General features: G+C 45.9%; 2 protein-coding genes across 7 annotated transcripts in view; both read right to left on the minus strand.

Annotated features, from left to right (window-relative positions):
• Positions 1–1,683: 1,683 nt before the first annotated feature.
• On the minus strand, positions 1,684–10,422 carry KTI12 (KTI12 chromatin associated homolog). The gene is made up of 9 exons (XM_076067507.1): positions 8,237–10,422; positions 6,856–6,907; positions 6,479–6,531; positions 6,327–6,382; positions 5,985–6,064; positions 5,699–5,858; positions 5,064–5,126; positions 4,867–4,937; positions 1,684–3,559 (listed from the first exon to the last, which is right to left on the minus strand). The coding sequence occupies exons 1-9, from the start codon at positions 8,412–8,414 to the stop codon at positions 3,418–3,420; spliced, it is 855 nt and encodes a 284-aa protein (XP_075923622.1). The 5' UTR covers positions 8,415–10,422; the 3' UTR covers positions 1,684–3,417.
• A 135-nt stretch (positions 10,423–10,557) lies between these two features.
• Positions 10,558–20,386, minus strand: part of TARS1 (threonyl-tRNA synthetase 1) — a 33,102-nt gene continuing 23,273 nt past the window's right edge. For 5 of the 6 annotated variants that reach the window (XM_032950615.2, XM_032950626.2, XM_032950605.2 and 2 more), the window contains 18 exons: positions 18,472–18,570; positions 16,886–17,076; positions 16,450–16,573; positions 15,901–16,022; positions 15,304–15,421; positions 15,146–15,210; positions 14,842–14,920; positions 14,582–14,728; positions 14,168–14,266; positions 13,889–14,055; positions 13,417–13,579; positions 13,017–13,154; positions 12,801–12,878; positions 12,572–12,672; positions 12,344–12,448; positions 12,161–12,233; positions 11,833–11,947; positions 10,558–11,231 (listed from right to left, as the gene is read on the minus strand). In XM_032950615.2, coding sequence (XP_032806506.1) covers positions 11,083–11,231; positions 11,833–11,947; positions 12,161–12,233; positions 12,344–12,448; positions 12,572–12,672; positions 12,801–12,878; positions 13,017–13,154; positions 13,417–13,579; positions 13,889–14,055; positions 14,168–14,266; positions 14,582–14,728; positions 14,842–14,920; positions 15,146–15,210; positions 15,304–15,421; positions 15,901–16,022; positions 16,450–16,573; positions 16,886–17,076; positions 18,472–18,570 — 2,133 coding nt within the window. In that variant the 3' untranslated portion in view covers positions 10,558–11,082. Of the gene's footprint in view, positions 11,232–11,832; positions 11,948–12,160; positions 12,234–12,343; positions 12,449–12,571; positions 12,673–12,800; positions 12,879–13,016; positions 13,155–13,416; positions 13,580–13,888; positions 14,056–14,167; positions 14,267–14,581; positions 14,729–14,841; positions 14,921–15,145; positions 15,211–15,303; positions 15,422–15,900; positions 16,023–16,449; positions 16,574–16,885; positions 17,077–18,471; positions 18,571–20,386 lie in introns of those variants that run through there. The other variant, XR_004402562.2, reaches the window with a different exon arrangement.

Raw genomic sequence — 20,386 nt, forward strand, 5'->3', positions numbered from 1 at the left:
ACGTGTGTGTATGTAGATACGTGTGTGTATGTAGACACGTGTGCGTATGTAGACACGTGTGTGTGTGTATGTAGACACGTGTGTGTATGTAGACACGTGTGTGTATGTAGACACGTGTGTGTATGTAGACACGTGTGTGTATGTAGACACGTGTGTGTATGTAGACACGTGTGTGTATGTAGACACGTGTGTGTATGTAGACACGTGTGTGTATGTAGACACGTGTGTGTATGTAGACACGTGTGTGTCCGCACGCGCGCGTTCAGCTCTTGGCAATAGGCGTGACCAGAAGCGGAAAAAAAACCCTCGCAGTTTCACGGCTTGGGGGAGGCTTCTCGTTCTGCCGTCACAACTTGCCAGCGAAACACATGCACGCTTCGAGGACGCTTCGCCCCATTGTGAATTCCGCAGTCACCTGACATGCAGCATTTGAGGTGGTCTTTAAAAAAAAAGAATTTAAAGCCACATATTTGGTGACAAGCGTTAGTCAACTTTGCTGACGCTCCCAAAACCCGCATGACAATTGGCGCGCAGCACGTGGCGTGGCTTGGAGAGTCGAGTCTTGTTTGTTCGCGAAGCGGGAGGACTTTAATCCCCGGCGTTCTGGCCGTATACGGAGGACATTCCGCGAACCTTCTCGACAATTACGCGCGCTCACTGTGCCTTTATTGTTCATTGTTTTGTTTGTGCCAGTGCGTCCCGGGCGCGCAAAGACCGCCGACACCCCAGCTGGGATTATATTTAATGTAATTGCATTGTAGACATTTCTGCGGGGCGCTTCGTCCCACTGCACGCAAGCTCGCCCCGGGGGTGAGGGCCTTTCGCTGTGGGTCGCCACTAAAAAAAAGGGTCTGACGGAACAAAAAAAATCCCCGTGGATTGGGCATGCCAGTGGTTACAATGCGTTGAGATTTTTTTCCCCTTCTCAGTTCTTTGAAAGGCAACCTCGTTCATTCGACAGGCGACCAAGAGTAACATTTTGACGAACATCTGTCCCTCATCAAGCACCTGCTCAAAATAAGAACACCGTCATTAATGACATACACCTGACTGTATTGTTGAGAGGGTAATTTGAATATCCATGAGAAAGTTCTGGCAAAGGATGTTTATCCGTGAATGTAAATTGATGGAGAAACTGTGAGCCAGTCACCCGTGGTGCTCAGAACATTTTTTTATTTCTTCCCGGAAGAAAAAAATATGGTTCCACTCTGGGCCCAGACTGGAGGATCCTAAACACCAATTGTGATAAAACATTTACCAATTGCCCGACGTGTTCCACAATCACAGCTTGAGTAGAAAACAAAAGTGTGGCAAGGTCAATCTGGTCCTTCTCTGGCATGGCAGGGTGGGTGATTGGCAAGGCAGACCAACGGGGATGGCACAAGGACTCGAGTCTATTATTCACCGCTCCAGACAGATGTCTTGTCTGTATATTGAACTTCTATTAGCACCGTGCGTAGCCAACCGTGCTAATCGGGAGGTGTGTGAAAGCATGCCCAATCTGTAAGCTTCAGGCCACGGCACTTAGTTTTTATTGGTAAGAGACTTAGATAAGGATCACGTTTGCCTTGGTTATTCCTGTAATTTAACAATGTTTTACGCACTATTTCTGAACGTTAACCAAGCCCAGTTATGACTCTAGGCCAATTCCATGCAGTCACAAAAAAAGCCGCTCACCATTCATGAAGCATAAGAATATATTTATTTACGTCAAACCTTCCATCATACAAACAACATTCACTCAACACACCAACCTCGGATCAAGCCCCAGTACTCTTTTCTCCAGTTATGTAAAAATGAACAAAGTTGTGCATAAATTAATCAAATCGGTACGTTAAAATCAACAGCGGTCACTTTAGTCCACAGCGCCACCTGCTGTAGTGTGCTTGGGATGTGCTCACTAAACTTAAAAAAAACCTGCTATAAAGTATGTGGAATAATATCTGACAGGCGAAGGTCAAGAATAACGATGGGAGTGGCAGCCAAGGAATAGAACGCGTCCGAGAGGACGTCCACAACAAAGCGGAGATAATAAATCAGCTCGTGTGCAGGTTCTAGATGATTACATCGAAGGATTGGGAGATGGGGGCAGTTTGACACGTCGGCTTTCGCAACAAATATTATTCATGAAATGTTTTTGGGTTAGATCGCATGTTGTTAACCCGCCACACCCGGACACAGCCAACCAGTAAAGTTTGTCACCTAAATTACATCCAGCATCATCGGGCGATTTTGGAAAATTGTATTTTGGAAAAATCACCCAATGATGTTGGATGTAATTACTAGCGAAACGTCGTACTCAAACTGTAAATATTGTGGATTTACTCTCCAACACGCCAGTGACCTGAAGTAGTAACTAATTGGCACGTTTGGTTTACGTGACAAACCTTACTGGTTGGCTGTGCGGGTGGTGGCGTGTTAGCGGCACATTTATACTGACGCGATCTAACACAACCTTTATTATGAGATGGTGGCAGCTTGGTGAAGCCTTCATCCAGCAGCGGAATAGCCATGGCTGATGATGGATAATAAACTAATATATGCTGAGCAACAGCATAACACAACGTGCAGAACGCATATTTGAGTGGGAAGAGAATGCCAAAGGTGTGCTTGTGAGAAGCTGCCAATGGAGCTCACAATACAGAACGATTGTTCAAAAGCCAAACGTTTTTTTAGCCACATTTGCATGTGACCATTCAGGTCAACAGCCTTTCTTTCACCCGGTGAGCACCCATTGAAGACAATACGTCTCCTTTTGCAAAGAAAACTTGGGAAATAGGTGTGACATGAAATAAATGCAGGCGACAAAGAACGACTCTGGGAAACACCGATGGATCCCTTGACAATATACTTTGCACAATTTCATTGGTTATAAAGGCAACACGTTAACATTGATTTTATACATGTGCATCAGTAATACTTTAAAAAAAATATGTACTGCAGTCAAGCCTCGCGCTGAAAGCTGTTCCTGTCCATTATTTGTTTTGAATTGTTTTCTTAAAATTATTGCCTAAAACTATTGGCGTCATGTAATGAGTCATTGAGAAATGTTCATTTGACAGCACCATCATATCACAAACCAATGTAACACGATCGTTATTCTGCGTGCAACATCATGTTATCCGTATTAAGCGGTGCACCATATTTTATCCGCCGTATGTGGTCATACGGCGAATAAAACTAAAATGTTTATCAGTGCCGGATTACGTCAAATTACACGACAAAAGCAATTTAACACGATCGTTATTCTGCGTGCAGTCATTGGTGCCTGGGCTGAGACAAACTCGCTGAAACCCAAGAACAAACGGCCGCTTGGATTCTAACTCAACACTCTGAACGGTTCTTGCTCGGAGTGCATCCGTCATGGCATTTTAGTACCCCCCCCCCCGAGCCACCTGGTCCACCCTCTGCCGTCCGCTATTTAGTGCTCTTGTTGATGTACTGCACAAACATGTTGGAGATGTGGCCGATGTTTTCTGTCGGATGCATCTTGGTGTAGGAGATGAACTGACGTCGTAGCCGCCTCAACTCGGCCATGTTGACGCTGCTTCCCATCTCCATGTCTCACACGCGGGTCAAGGACGAGTCACACACCGTACCTATCCGGGCACATGTCCTGACATCAAACGTATAACTATGAAAAATACGGATAGGTTTTACTCTTTCTGGCAATAAAATAGGTGTTAAGATTCTAGATTTGAGGCTTTCGTGACTGCAAGGATCCATACTCTTTGGTTCTATTCGGTAAAGTCACGTAGGTAAAAAATAAAACAAAAATCACGACGTATCGGCCACAACACAAGTAGCCTTCATCAGGTGAAGGGACCGGACTGTCCAGAGGACAGCGTTGGAGTAAAATTCTCGGCAATGACTAACAACACTCCAACGCTGTCCTCTGGACAGTCCGGTCCCTTCACCTGATGAAGCCCACTTGTGTTGTGGCCGAAACGTCGTGATTTTTGTTGTTTTATTTTTTACCTACGTGACTTTACCGAATAGAACCAAAGAGTATGGGTGTTAAGATGTTCAAACATAAAATACCTTTTGTAAGGAATCAAGTCTGCATTAACCAGACGTACTTGTGGTGAACATGCAAACAAACATCTGACAATAAAATGCATTGTATTTGAAACTAATTGGCCTACACCAGAGACTGCCTTCTTTGTGGCCTCGTCTCCCCAGTGTTAGACGAGCGAACGCCAAATCGTATAACTAACTAAAAGGTAGTTATACGTCTACGCCTCTATATAAGGAACGACACAGGTGGATTTATCCACAAATCTGGCTGTCGTCTGATGAAGCTAGTAATTACTGGCGAAACGTCGTACTCGGATTGTAAATGTTGCGGCTTGGCTCTCCAACACACCGGTGTGCTGTACGAGTGACGAATTGGCATGTTCTGTTTATGTGACAACCCTTACTAGTTGGCTGTGTTGGGTGGTGGCAGGTTTTAACAAAAAATTGATATATTTATGCAATCTAACCCAAAAAAACCCCTCTATTATGGATGATATTGGTCACGAAAGTCTACGTGTTAAACTACCTGAAAGGTTATAATGCACGTGGAAATTTAATAGGAAAACACCACAGCACGAATCTGGCTTTTAGCAATTTGAAATTGACATTTGTGGAGCGGTAGTACGGTGATAAGCGTACTGTGCTATGAACCTGGCAACACAAGTTAAATTCTTGGCAATGACTAACATCATTAGCAAGTGATATCTCAGCTGAACCTGGGCCTAACCGCACTGACCAGCATGGTGAAGTATGGTCAAACAACCTGCATGACCAACATCGTGTAGACAGGCCTTCATGCAGCAGTGGTTTCACAAAAGGCTGTAAATTATTATTTTACATTTGAAGGATATTTTGTCTTTGGCTCCTGGGATGGTGATGAGGTCTCCAGGAACGCTGGTCTTCTGAGCATTCAAAACTGCCTAAAATTGTACAACACAAATACCCAAGCATAGGACACGTTGTATTTACAAGCACAGCTAACACAGCTTTCTGTTAATCAAAAAACCAAGATGTAAATATGTACGTGTGAGAGACGTTTTACTTACAGCAACAACTTCTTGTGTTACTTTATCCAGTTCATAAAGAAAGTTGGTCGAGGAAAGTGGTTGCTGTGAAAATGAGAGGTTACATTTGCAAATCAGCAACACAATATAATTGATCATATCTATACTGTCAATTCAAAATTAATGAGACCCAACCATGTAACTCAAAATACAAGTTCAAATACATTTGGTTCGCTTAGCATCGTGGAAACCCAGCAATATCTTACAATGCCTCCTGGTGGCGTATCTGTGCAAATTAACTTCACCAGCAGCCTCACAAAGGGTGCTTCAAACATTTCTTGGCTGTGGGTTCTTTATATTGAGTAGACTGCTACCTTCATTTTAATGCATCGCAGACCACTAGTTCAGCTATATCTAATTGGAATGGCGAGCAGTCATCATGAATGCAAAAGGTTTTGTCTTAATTAAAATGCACATTTCTGATGTGTAATTCTTCCGAGGACTGCACGCTAATACCCCAAGTTCAGCCCATCATACAAGGGCCCTGACGCACGTGTCCCTCGCAAAACAAACTTAACCAAGCAGACATATAAGCGACCGACACCAAATTAACTCGGTTTGATCCGCGTCAAACCCAAGCTGCGTCGAACGCACTGTCACGACGAACAGTTGCTTACGTTGAGCGTCGCCTGGTTTTGCACAGGCGCTTTGCGGTGGAACAAGGCGTCGCACACAGCTTCCAAAGGGAAGGCGTCAAGCGGCTGCACTGTGATGAGTGGCGAGTCCCAGCGGTTCCTCGAGTCTGGCGCCTCGAAGCGCATCACCAGCGCATCGAAGCTGCCCAAAAAAAAACCACACGGTTAGCGCAGTGAGAAACGACGCAAAGCGCTGAGGCCCGCGATGTGTTTCGATGGCATCAATAATGGTGCGCGATCAGACATGGACGCACGCTGGGCACCTTACACTTCCTGGGTGTATTGTTCTTCTGCGCTCCGCTGCTGGTTCCACTCGGAGCACGTCTGGGCTGCAGTGTCGCAGTGAATCTACGTGGACACACACGCAGCAGCTATATAAGAATCATCAGGCCCCATGGCATGAAGTGCAATATCGAACTCTGATCCACTCTATTTCCGACCCCTTTATTAATCTGCTATGAAGAAGGGCCAGTGCCCAAAACATCGCCGATAATTTTTCTTTTAAGGCAATATTTTTCACCAATTTGTTGAGTTATACATGAGAATAATGGCGTGTGGATGCTAGTACACATTTTTATAACTTTAAAAAAAAATTTGAGTTCCAACCTACAAGGCAGTGTGGCGTTTGGGCGTGCTTGATGATGCAGTAAAGTTCATATCTGCATCCTGTGAATGGAAATAAAGAAGCATTTGTTTAATGTGCACCACAAGCATGATTGTCTTTGGGGCAAACATGTTCATTTGTCGTTAATGTGCATGTACCTTTGATATAGTTGAGCGAATCTACAATCACCACGTCTTCCTTGTTGATTTTTCTGTTCAACGTAACAACAGCAGCGTTAGCACATCGGTGTCTCAAGTGGTGTGCATTATAATGAGGGCCCATTGTCAACCGCCGAAGATATCATAAACCAGAAATGTGATCAGTCGCGGCGATGGAATCAGCCCATATGCAGGAACTCGATGGATTTCGGTGTGCTCCACCGTAATGAGGTCTTCATGCAGAAGTGGCTGTTATATGAAATGACATTACAAGGGGGACGTGGAAAAACTAAAGTTAAATACGTAAATTTAGTTAATGCGGCATGCGACATATTTCTCCCAAGGCCAAGGGAGATTTGTATATTTTAATTCTTTACCTTTCAACTTCAGATTTAAGTGCGCCTCTCATCTCCTTTTCTTTACTTGAATCTGACAAAGACAAATGATGCCCACATTTGGGGAAAAACAACAAGATCAAAGTTGACCAATTCTTTGCAAAGCCCCACGGTGTTCATTCGGGACATGGAGGCTGCAGGCTCGAGTCGTCGCCTTGAGGCCCCTTTACTGTCAAATCGGTGCTCTTCATTGGATCCTCTGTGCGCATCAGAAACCCACTACGACCCCACAACACCCTCACGGTTACCCGACCCTCAACTCTAACGGGGCTGTCACAGTTAACACCTCGGTGACGCCCGCACTTTCACTAATTACGGGGCTCTCCCCCCGCTGGTGTCAATTATCGGCGCCTTATTTACTGTCAATTACCCAGGGGTTTCACTGCAACTAAACCTGACTTCCTTTTAAATTATCCGGACCTTGACGACCGGTTTATCCGGGCCTCCACCGTCAATTCGACAGGGCCTTCAAATGTGAACCACAACCCATCATCACGATCCATGGGCTAGACAGCCCGTAGTCGGTGTCCACTGCACATTTCGTCATATGTTTCCACTTTCCTCTCTGCCTTGTGCCAATATGGCCCAAGTATTGGCCACATCTTACTGTGATGTCGTCAAGCCATTCTGTTAGGTCTTCCTCCCTTTCCACTTCCTTCAATTTTCACGAACAACACACACTTTTAATTGTCCTGGTGTTGTCCATCCTACATATGGGTCCAACCAGTGCTGGTTTCCTTATCAATTAAGCCCTGATTGGCCATCCCGTGCCCTTATAAATCTCAACGTTAATCCATCACAAGAGAGAATGTTTAACACATAGGCTTTAGCGAGCAATATCATCCATGAGAGTTTTTTTAAAAGATAGAAGGAACGAAACAGGTGGATATCTCCACAAATCTGGCTGTCGCCTGATAGAGCTAGTTGTAATAACTGGCGAAACGTCGTACTCGGATTGTAAATGTTGTGGCTTGGCTCTCCAACACACCGGTGGTGCTGTACTAGTATACTACACTATTGAACACTATACACTACACTATACACTTGTGCTGTACTAGTGACGAATTGGCCACGTTCTGTTTACGTGACAACCCTCACTAGTTGGCTGTGTCGGGTGGTGGCGGGTTTAACGACACATTAATACATTTACGCGACCCAACCCAACAATAACACCGACATTACGTTAGACAATGTTGTCGTCGTCGCCCAGATTGAATACGTCTCTACCGGCCGCCGCACCGATCCCGAAATACTCAAAATTCCCACCCCCTGCACAAGAACGCGGGGAACTGCGAACATCCACCCCCACCCCCCCACCTCGGGGCCTTCCCGGTGCCTGCCCCGGCTTCTCGTGGTCCCTCACCCCCGTAGACGAGGTCCCTGCCGCCCGAGACCTCGCTCGAAGCGTCCGGCACCACCGACACGCGAGGGCCTCCTAGGCCGGAGGCGCCCGCGCGCAGCAGCAGCAGCGCCGACTCCAGCTGCAGGGCCCTCCGCGTCTTCCCGCTGCACGGGAGGCCGCACATCACCACCAGCGGCATTGGCTCCGCCGACCGACTTTTACCGGGGACTAAATCGATGGACTCGGACCCTCCAAAACCCTCTCGCCGCTGCCAAAGAGCTCGTTAATCGCCGCCTCAAGCTTCGCTTCGCCGATTTGTTGTGGTTGGCGGTACTCGCGCGCGGATCGATCCCTGTGAGCTGATACACGCGCGGATCGATCCCTGTGAGCTGTGATACACGCACGGATCGATCCCTGTGAGCTGTGATACACGCACGGATCGATTCATATGAGCCGCGATACACGCGCGGATCGATCCCTGTGTGCTGCGATACACACGTGGAGCGATTCACGTGCGGATCGATTCGTAAAAGTGCGTGGAAGTAGTTAATCGTCTTGTTTAAAAAATGTATTGTTATTCTTTGGGTCTTACGGTAAAGTCACGTAGATAGGTTCAGATAAAATAACAAAAAAACTACGACGTTTCGATCGCAACACAAGCGGTCGTCATCAGGAAAAGTGAGGTTATCCTCCAAAGGCAAACTGTTTATAAAGGTTTGAAATGGGCGTAGCCCGTGTCGTCAGCATGGGCGGGGCAGTAAATGTTAATGTAGTGGTACTCATACAGTAAATGTTAATGTGGTGGTGGTAGTCATACAGTAAATGTTAATGTGGTGGTGGTACTCCTACAGGGCAACGACGGCACTGGTGGTGAGCATCCACCAATTCAGGGCTACTGCTCGTGGTGATGGTAGCAGTGGGCAGTGATATTCCCGGTGGTGGGCTTCTACCAATGCAGGGCTACTGCTAGTCTACTGCTCGTGGTGATGGTAGTAGTGGGTAGTAATGGTCCCGGTGGTGGGCTTCCACCAATGACTTAAACTGGTTGATAACGTCCTTCCAATGATTGCTGAGTTTGTACCCATCTTTTCTACAAACTAAGCAGTGTCTGCGGCAGCAGTTACATTGGGGAAACTAAGTGGCATGTCTCGGACCGTGTTCGTGAACATAAGGCAGATCTGAAACACGGTAGGACCAATACCTCGGTCGTGGCTGATCATTGCTTTAATGCGGTGGGCTCACGAAATTTATTTCTCGAAGACGAAGGCACTTCGCAAACCCACTGGCTATCAGATTCGTTAATAAAGCCATCCATATATACACAATTTCAACCGAGATGGGTACAAACTCAGCAATCACTGGAAGGATGTTATCAACCAGTTTGTCATAACTGGCTACGTTTCCATTTTAGACCTGGCAGCCCTTTAATTTGTGGAAACCCACCACCAGCGCCGTCGTTGCCCTGTACGAGTACCATCACCTACATTCACATTAGCTGCCCCGCTCATGCTGATGACACTTGGGCTACGCCAATTTTAAACCTTTATAAACCGTTTGCCTTACACTAGTCAGCCCTCTAGTGGCTGAGCTGGACAAATGTTCCACATTTGACAATAAACAGCCTTCGATGTGGTTACAGGGACTCCTCTACAAAAAGCCATTCGACTTATGAACTTTCGGAGATACAAGCAAATCTGTCCGTATGTCCAGTTGCCGGTTCAAACAGAGTCGTAGGTTTAACCGCCGCGCAATAGATGTCAGTGGTGGCATCTACATATGCAGAACATGAAGAACCAGTGGCATCTACATCGTATACGTTTAGTGTCCATGCTGTACAGCATGTTTGGAATCGACAGAAGTTGGGACTTACGAACAGACCTCTGGAACCTATATCGTTCGTAAGTAATCTCTGTATAATACGTTACTGTAAGAATAGCATTCTATCGCACATATGGTTAGCGAATCTCGCACGAGATGGAGTTAGATTTCTATGCACTACATCCCTGCACAAGAGGTGAATGGACTTGGTGCTTCGGTGATGTGCATTAACAACTTGAATTCCGATTTCCTTGAATGTGTTTGCCACACATGTCTGCAATGTTATGATTTACCAACTTATTTTTTTAACTGAAAACAAAAACGACTTTCATTTTAGACCGAGGCAACTTGAACAATCTAAAAAGTGGGTTCGGAAGGTTACCTATTTACCATTGGAAATCCATCAAGTGTTTTATTATCACCTGGCCACATCATGCAAGAGGACATGGAAAACAAATGAACTTGATAAATAACTTTACGACCATGTTGAATAAAATTATGGTAATTTACATAACACTGAACAATCTAGTTCGAACTCTTTTATTCAGTTATAACACTCTGGGATCAATGCTTGCCACGCTTCATATTTACTTTAGATTAGAACGTATATTACCTAGAAACTTTTTGATTTTAAAAACATTGTCCAAATCAGACAGTTCATATGGACGTAACCTGGTCAATTTAAATTCCTATTTGAAAGAAAGCCCCAATGACAGTTTAACAGAATAATGTGACCATTCAAGCAAGAACATGGTGTAATGGTTAACGTAATGTCTCCCATTAGAACATAGAATAAAGTAAAACCATGTATAATTCAGCAAACGTACTCGAGAAAACTACACACAATTCTGCAACGAGACATTCAAAACTGGAAATATATGAACAAAAAAGTTAATATCCCTTTTGCGATAATTTTTATTTTCTTGCATTTTTTTTTGCTGAGGATCGTGCAATTGAGGCAGGCAGCAAATGTCGTTTGCCCTCTTGCTACGGCGGCGGTTGGGTGGCATTTCTGCAAGGGGGGGGGGGGGTGGCTGCACGCGCAAACTCTAGAAATCCTCCTCGGCGGTCTTGCAGCGCATGTCCCTGAGTGTGGCGAGCCGGGCGATGGTGTCTTCCACGCTGCGCTCCCCGTGCACCTTGTTGTCGCGCGTGCGCACGTTCACAGTGTCGCTAAGCTTCTCCTTCTCGCCGACGACTAGTAAGGGAGGAAAAGAAACCACCCGACCATTAGCGTTCTCCGTATCGGGCACGTATCATGTATTTTCGTGTTGAAGCAAAAAAGAAAACCCAGTAATGTGATTTTGTGACTGAGATACAGGCAGGCTGGCCCTAGAAAGAGGAGGTGGTTTCCAAGTGGCGAGCCAGGATGTGAAGGACTGCGGAGCGGAGCCATGCGCGGAGAAAAATAACTAAACCACCATGTCCCAAAGTGAAGTGGGGAAAATATCACGAATAAAACTCTCATATACTTTACATTTGCATAATTCTGGACGATTAAAATCAGTAATGACGCAGTGGGTCAACACAATTGCAGTTTCCCCCGGCGACCTGAATTCAACTGCCAGGCACGGCTAACACGAGTGATATTTTACAACCGATTCTGTCCCACCCCTTCACTAACCCGCACTGACCAGCATGGCGAAGTACAGTTGACAACCGACACAAATGAAAAGGTGTAGGAAGGGAGGCCTTCAACCCAGCAGTAGATTGAAACAAGGGTGGCAAAGGATTCACGTATTCAACTCTACGGTGCAAAAAATGTAAGCATGGCGTACATGGATACATTTGCGACTCACCAAGGATGAAGTTGTATTGAGCCAACTGAGCGTTGCGGATCTTTTTGTTGAGGGTCAGGCCTGGGTCCAACTCCGTGTTTACCATGAAACCCACGTCGTGGAATCGCTGCCAAACCTACAAGGCAGAGGAGCAAGGCAATGTTCAAGCGAATGCTCCTGCAACTTTTGCCCAAAAACAACTCAATAACAGACGGTGCTAAATACCCACCTCCCACAATGTCCCCCTCCCCCCTCTCTCCCTTTGACGCGATTCGGTGCTGCGATTCACGTGCTGCCAAAACGAACGTTAAATAGCATGCGCACATGTTCATGCGAAGTGATGTCACACCTTCTGAGCAAAGTCATTGCAAGTTGGTCCCACGGGCACCACCATCACCTGCTGAGGAGACAACCACAATGGCCTGGTGGGGAGGAGAGAAAAGACGACGTTTAATCGGACACAGAGCACAAACGAATAGCTCGGGGGCCCATCTGTAAATGGAAGGAGTGGCGCCCTGCACGGCGGACTCACCATTTGCCTCCGTAGTTCTCCGTCAGGATGGCAATCATGCGCTCCACCGAGCCGAGGATGGCCCTGTGGATGATCACGGGACGCTTCCTCTCGTCTCCTTCCCCGCTGAGGGTGGAAATGGCGAGAGACGTCACGAGCTATTACAGTTAAAACCCTTACGGGGTGGGGGATAAGTGGATATGGTGAAATGTTAAGGGAGGAGAGCCAAGGGGTGAACACAACACGTACGTCACGAAATTCAGGTCGAAGCGGATGGGAAGCTGGAAGTCGAGCTGGATTGTGGCACACTGATGGTAGCGGCCAATGCCATCCTTGATCTGAATGTCAATCTGTCAGATGGGAAGGCCATCAATGTTACAGGATTATTACGAAAAACATAATCGCATAGAAGGCAATTACATATGAAAATATTTTAGAAAAGTCAATGCAATCATGAAACGCAGTCTGATATATTTACCTTTGGTCCATAGAATGCCCCATCGCCAGGATTCAGCTTCCACGGTTCTCCAAACTTGTTCAGACTGTTTTCCAGTTGCTGGAAGAAAAGTTGCCATCATTCGATTCAAAATTACACGACAGGCATAGGGGGGAGGGACGACAATAGCATTTCAACAACAGTTCGGGAGTGTGTATGGCACCCATAAATCACCATCATATTCCCCCCCCCCCTCACCTTCTCCGCTTGATTCCACTCCTCGACATCGCCCATGTAATTTTTAGGGCGGGTGGACAGGAACAGCTTGAAGTTGAAGCCAAACACCTCGTACACACAACGCAAAAAGTCCAGGCACCCTGCAATCTCGCTCTCAATCTGAATTGACAATGCACAAAACAATAGAAGTCACATTGATAAATACACACCGCATCATACTCTCCCACTGGGACTCCACTCTTTTTAAATAAAAAAAATGTGGAGACTGACGAGACAGGCCTCGAAAGCAGTGGTTGGAAGTGGTGATCCAGGCAAGGTACGAATGGACTGCATCGTTGATGTGGAGGTAGCGCAGCACATGCCATTGGTAAACGAGGACCAGGAAGGCACACCCCTACACGAGTGGGAGAAATGCACGCACCTGCTCCATGGTGCAGAAGATGTGGGCGTCATCTTGCTGGAACCTGCGTACGCGCGTCAGGCCCGTGAGTGCTCCCGAGAGCTCGTTCCGGTGGAGCACCCCGAAGTCGGCAAAGCGGATTGGCAGCTCTCGCCATGACCGCGGCCGGTGGTCGAACATCAGGCTGCGGAAATCGCAATGGAATCGTTGTAGGTCCTAGTCAACGTCCTCTGAACGGTTCTGAATATGGAACAGTGGCACCATCTCAAAACGCACTGGAAAGCGATATCTGCACTCGCACTGAAAAATCTGTGAAGCTGTCGACATGAGTTCGCAACTCTGTAACGTATCAGCATGGTGAAGTACGGTCAAACAACTCGCATGACTGACACAGCATGGGGAGGCCTTCACCTAGCAGTGGATTGACAAAGAGCCATCAAACAAAAGTCAATGCGATAGCATTGGGATGACACTCCACAAAAAAGCTTCTCACCAGTGGCCAGGGCAGTTCATGGGCTTGAGAGCGAACATCTCCTTTTCCACCTCAAAGGCGAACATGTTCTCGCTGTAGTTATCCCAGTGACCCGATGTCTTCCACAGCTTGCTGTTGTAGATGTTCGGCGAGACCACTTCAGTGAAGCCACGCTTCTGGTACTCACTCTGCAGAGTACAAAATTCACAACATAAACCGAGGTGGACCAACGTGTGTGTATGCACACACACAACAAAGCTATTGCTCCAAAATTACTCAGATTATGTCGCTGTTTGTTACCTTGATGAAATCGACGAGGGTATTGTAGATGAATGCTCCTTTTGGGAGAAAGAAGCAGCTCCCAGGGCTTAAATCATGGAAGAAGAAAAGTTCTTGATCCTAGAAAATTGAAAATACGAATTAACTCTGAGCACATTACCATACCAGTGGTGCATGGGATGTGGAGGCCCTCATCCAGCAGTGGCCTGACAACAGGGCTCCGCTATATGGACACGCACGCATAACCAGTGTTCTACCAGTGGCATGAGCTGTGGTGCACACAAACTGCCCTCTTCAGAGCCCACCATTTAGACCACTGGGGACCATCAGCTACAGTGCAGTTACATCGCCTGCACGCTCAATAGATATTCCACCCAGTTGCTGACCAGGACTGCTGGACTGGTAAAATCCGAGATCGACTGGCGGTACACGTACCTTGCCAATTTTGCGGTGGTCACGGTTCTTGGCCTCCTCCTGCATGCGCTCCCACTCCTTGAGCATCTTCGTGTCAGGGAATGAGATTCCGTAAACTCGCTGGAGAGACTCCATGTCTGCCTTGCCCTCCCAGTATGTGGAAGAGTTCTGTTCAAATAATAGTCTCGTTAGCAGCGGCAAAAGCTCACAATGTCAAAGCAGGATACGACCATGTTAAGTGTCACCAACAATGTTTTTTTCTTTCATATTGATAAACTTACCTTGTGGATTTTTAAAGCCTTGATTTTCCCTGTGTGACGCACATGAGGACCTTGGCAGAGATCAATCAGAGGCCCGCACCTGAATGATACGAACAACTTACATCACTACAACCGCAGCCATCATACTTCTGGGATCTATAAAATTTGAAATGTTGTAAAAAAATCTACATAAGCAGAGATACGTGGACTCAACCCTACCACAGGAATGTGAATTCCACTCAGAATCACCAACAGAGATGAATATCACTCCAAACTTGAGTAGGTAAACACTTTGATCTAGATGTACATTTATTACACGTCTCACCTGTACACAGTTGTTGTTGGCGTATTAACTTTTTCGTTAAGAATCCGCACTTTAAACTTGTTGTACTGCAAAAGACAAGCATTTGCCCAGTGTAACGCATCAGCACCGAGATCCACCACAGTTAAATCGTTGCCCATTAAATGAACACCAAACATTACCTTGAACATTTCCAGAAGCACATCCTTTTGGATTTCCAGTCTTTCAAAAGGCTGCTTCTCCTTCATGATATTCTTGCAGAGGCCCTCCAGACTCGGGAAGTCATTGCTAGAGACACCGCTACTCAAAAACACAACGCAAATGTAATTCACCGAATTAGTAATGATAATGGACAGAAAAGGAAAACGATGACCAAAACCAAACAACTGTCATCTTCTAGATATATGCATAGTAGGGTGTGTGTCCTGGACTGCTTGACTCAAGTTTTTATTACAGAATAGATTTTTAAATTACACTCATGTCATTGCACTTTCATTATCAGTACACATTTTAATGTTAATGTAAAGATGTCGCTGGAGTGAGCACGACCATCGCGACACACTTGACCGAAACTTGACTGTAAACCAAAACTTATATATATTTTTTAGGAATTACTGGTGTTTTTTTTGGATAATTTACAGAGGCTGTGTTTTTAACACATTTCTGCGTGTTGCTAAAACTTCAAACTCTTGTCAAACGGGCACACACAGGATTTCGTGCAACAATGTACTGTGAAGAATTTGATAATTATTTCCACGAAGAAAAACTACTATTCTCACCCATCATCCAAGAACATGTCATAGTAAAATCCATTTTCAATGGGTGGCCCATAACAAAGGCAGCCTCCATAAACTCTCTCCATGGCCTCCCCCAAGATGTGGGCACTTGAGTGCCAATACACCTGGGTGAGTAAAGTGGAAGAGGGGAACGTATTTCATGGTTAGGTGGCAAAATTCAACCTCCACACAACAGAAGTTCACTTAACGCTGAACAATGTGCACATATGAGGCAAGTAACAATGCATCGATCCACCAATTAAAATGCGATTCTTATGCTCATGATACATGCATTCGGATTGTGCGAGAATTGTTTTCGAATCACAGCTGTTGTAAGCAACCTGTTAATATGGCCCGTGCAGCCACAAGAGTCGCTTCAAAGCACCACAATGTTAACAAAAATAATAAATCGGTTAACGAATCAAGTCGTGACTTAGAAATGTGACACGCATATCGTGACAGTAGCAGCGGGATTGAATCCTTGCATGGTTATAGGATGCCTTTTTTATAATTGTGAATGTAAGCGAGTATATTTTTGTTCCATATGCGTACGGCCTGCGCCTCCTCGTCATCGAACTTGAGAAGCTGCAGGGTGGTGTCGCTCTCCAGGGGGCGGTCCAAGTCCCAGAGGTTTCCATTCACGCGCGCAATCACCACGTTGTCAGCCAGGCCCTTGCTACACGACATGCACACACGGTCGCTACGTGTAAGGGTGTGGAGATCTGGTGAAAATGGGCACACAATGGCCAGCGCCGTAACAAAGTTACTGTCACGTGGTCCACCAACAAGAGATTTGCGACTAAAGCGACGAAACTTCGAGGCTGCTCAACCGGGACTAAGCAAACACATTTACAGCAGGGAATGTCACACACATAGATGGGCTCTCTGTGTACTCCACCAACCACCACCCACCACCTCAAAAGCGCAATGTTAAACACGTTTTACAGAGGCCAGAGCACGAGTGTTCCCCAGGTTCAGCGAACCTCACCTAATACCGGCCGCCAACTGGTAGGGGGTGGTCTTCCAGGACTCGGCCTCCACGGTCTTGCCATCGGGTAGCGTCACGGTGATGGGCTTGCTCTGATTGGTGGCGCGCTCCAGCAGCAGGGCATCGTGGGCTGCCTTGAGCTTATCGTATAGCCCGATGCGCTCCTGGATGTACACTGGCCACGGATTCAGCTGCACACGATCGCAAGGGCAGGTGAGCAACGCAACGTACAGCACCGGGAAAACATGGTGAAGCCGAAATGGCAGAGGTGAAACTACATGCTTATGCCACTGCTGAAAGCAAGAGCCTCCACCAGTGAGAGCTCTAGACAGCCCATCTAGAAGGTATTTTAGCTAACTCTTCAATCCATAAGAGGTTTTTTGGTTAGATCGTGTAAATATATAAATGTGTCGTTAAAACCCACCACCACCCGACACAGCCAACTAGTAAGGGTTGTCACGTAAACAGAACGTGCCAATTCGTCACTAGTACAGCACACCGGTGTGTTGGAGAGCCAAGCCACATTTACAATATGAGTACGACGTTTCGCCAGTTATTACAACTATCTTCATCAGGCCACAGCCAGATTTTTGGAGAAGTCCACTTGTTTCGTTCCTTATATAGATGTGTTGACCACGTTTCTGTACTCTTGCACAATGGGGGGGGGGATTACTGAGGCAACGTACATTATGCATGTGCATTATGCGAGCCCTTTGAACTTGTCCTTCAATGACACATTTATATATTTACACGATCTAACCCAAAAACCTCTCATGGATGATATTGGTCGCGAAAGCCTACGTGCTAAACTCTTCCATCCTCGCCAGACATCTTTGGAGGTGGGAGTACCCACACTTGACCCCCATCACGTGACCTGCAGATAGACCGTTGGTTGACACAATTTATAGTAGTTGGTGGCAGGGAGATTTGAGAAACTTGCCCATTGTTTTAATTGCCGTGCCAAGAGATAAAACGGCGACCTCTTAATTGCAAGTCCCGTGTAATAACCTTTACACCATGGCAACATCCAGCACAGCAGGGGAGCACACCAAGTATCTGCGTAGCAAAAATCGTGCAGGCGGTGCAACATCAGCAAACTACGAGAGCAGAAGACAGCGGCTTCGTTTCATTCTTTTTTCTCACCAGGGCTCGTGCCAACCGCGCTATGCCACTGATGCAAAAGCCATGTACAACAGAAAAACCCATTGCATACATCAGTGGAGCATTGTGTCAAAACAAATGCACAGATAAAAAAATATATAACACACGATGGGGTCAAACACAGTCACAAGTTTGCCCTCTTAAACAGGTGGTAAATATTACTGTCTGGAATGTTAAAACGGACTAAAACTAGTGCGGACACAAACTATTGCCCGTTTTATTTACTCACGCACAAAAAGCTTTGCAGGGGGTGAGGCTGTATGCTGAAAAGCGAGCAACATTTGACAATGTTAACATTGTCACTTCGCTGGAGATTACCACCCAGCATCTTCAGGTGTTGGACAGAGCTCAGGTCTCGAGCGAACACGCACGCTTCCTGATTTCGGTGCCCCGTGCACATGCCATGGTTGGTATATTTTTTGTACCTCTGACGCTTTAAGGTCGTTCGACCCTTTATCCTTCTTCTTGTCTTTTCCACCTTCCTTCTTGTTATGCTTGTCGCATGTTGGATTGTTGCCAGCACACTGGAAACGTGACAAACGAAGCAGACGTGACACTTATGGCATCACGCTCTCTTATTCGTACTTACAAACTCGTTACACGGACGATCAAAAATAGCTTATAGTACCGCGACAAAAAAATGTAAAAGATATATTTTATTACAATTCAATGTAGACACAGACAATTTATTTAGGCTGGAAGAACCCGATCGGCTGCGTGTCTATTTTCCACAGGTGTCCAGCAAAAGCTGGTCCGGCAATGATGAACAATGTCAGAGGAAGTTACGCAGGTAAAATTTGGGCCATCGCACATAAACGCAACCTAAACAACATAATACGGAGAAATAGCCGTTAAACATTATACAACTACACTTTCAAATGCAGTTGTTAAACTAAGAATTAGAAGTCGGTAGACTAAGAATTAGAAGTCGGTAGCAAACGTGGCTATAGCCGAGGTCAAGCGTTAGTTGAAGAGCGATTGTTCTGGTAATTTCACCTTAAGGGCGTATTTTTCACCTAATTGAGGGGTATTCCAATTCACCGCGTGTAAATTCCACCGAATCTCAACGAATGTGTACAAAACAGAGGGGTTCACATTAATGACGTGCCTTCTACACGCGCACACAACAAAACCAGCATGAATTAAAACTTGTTACCCAGAATTAAAAAAAAAATCGCAAAGTCGTTTAAGCCGAGCCCAAGAAGAGGCACAGATGAGGCAACGTTGCATCATTCTCGCATACAAACGGGCCTGGCGTAAAATGCAATAAATTGACTTCAACCAACCCCCCCACCCCCAACGAACCTCACTTAATTATCAACTCATTCGTGACAAATGTTTTTGACAGTACAAATCTTGCTCACACCTGCGTAACAAATGACCAATGTATAATTAAGTTAATTTAAATCAGCAAACAGTAACCGCACTAGGCAAATGGGCTCACGATCAGCCAATTCTCGGTTACAAGTCTTGAATCTATAGCACGCTCAAAGGAAGATTTCAATATGCTAAATGACAAAAAAATTATCGGCATCACAGAACGTCGACACGGACGACAACGAAGCTTGACATACTGGTCCAAGGTAAGTACATCCGGCAAAATAAATCCAGAATGCTGGAGGGAAGCAGGACACAGTGTACACGTTTCTGAGTTGGGTAGAAATTACAGGCGCGAGAAAACGTGATAGGTAGTAAAGTCACGTAGTTAGAAATAAAATAAACAAAATATTTTATTTTATACCCACGTGACTTTACCGAAAGAACCAAAGAGTATGGATTCCTGCAGTCACGAAAGCTTCAAAAATCAAGATGATAGGTAGCGAGTGCACAGCGTGATCCGGGTGTGAAAGCCGTTTCTCTGAACGGGCCCCCCGAGACATTTGGGGGGGCTACTCGGCCCAAGGCAGAATAAGCATCCCACAGGCATAGAAGCACCAAAGAGCTGAAAATCCAATCCATGATACTCTTTGGTTCTATTCGGTAAAGTCACGTAGGTAAAAAAAATAAAACAACAAAAATCACGACGTTTCGGCCACAACACAAGTGGCCTTAATCAGGTGAAGGGACCGTGCTGTCCAACGCTGTCTTCGTGACAGCATGGTCCCTTCACCTGATCAAGGCCACTTGTGTTGTGCCCGAAACGTCGTGATTTTTGTTGTTTCATTTTTTAACCTACGTGACTTTACCGTATAGAACCAAGGAGTATGGATCCTTGCAGTCACGAAAGCTTCAAATCTAGATCCAAATCATGATGTAGAACAATCAGACCTGAAACAGAGAGATGCAGGATCCCTACATACACATAATCAAATAGCCTAGACACAAGAGGAGCTCACGACA

Source organism: Petromyzon marinus, chromosome 1, assembly GCF_048934315.1.
Source record: "Petromyzon marinus isolate PM22_M1 ecotype Great Lakes invasive population chromosome 1, UKy_Petmar_22M1.pri1.0, whole genome shotgun sequence".
NCBI lineage: Eukaryota > Metazoa > Chordata > Hyperoartia > Petromyzontiformes > Petromyzontidae > Petromyzon > Petromyzon marinus.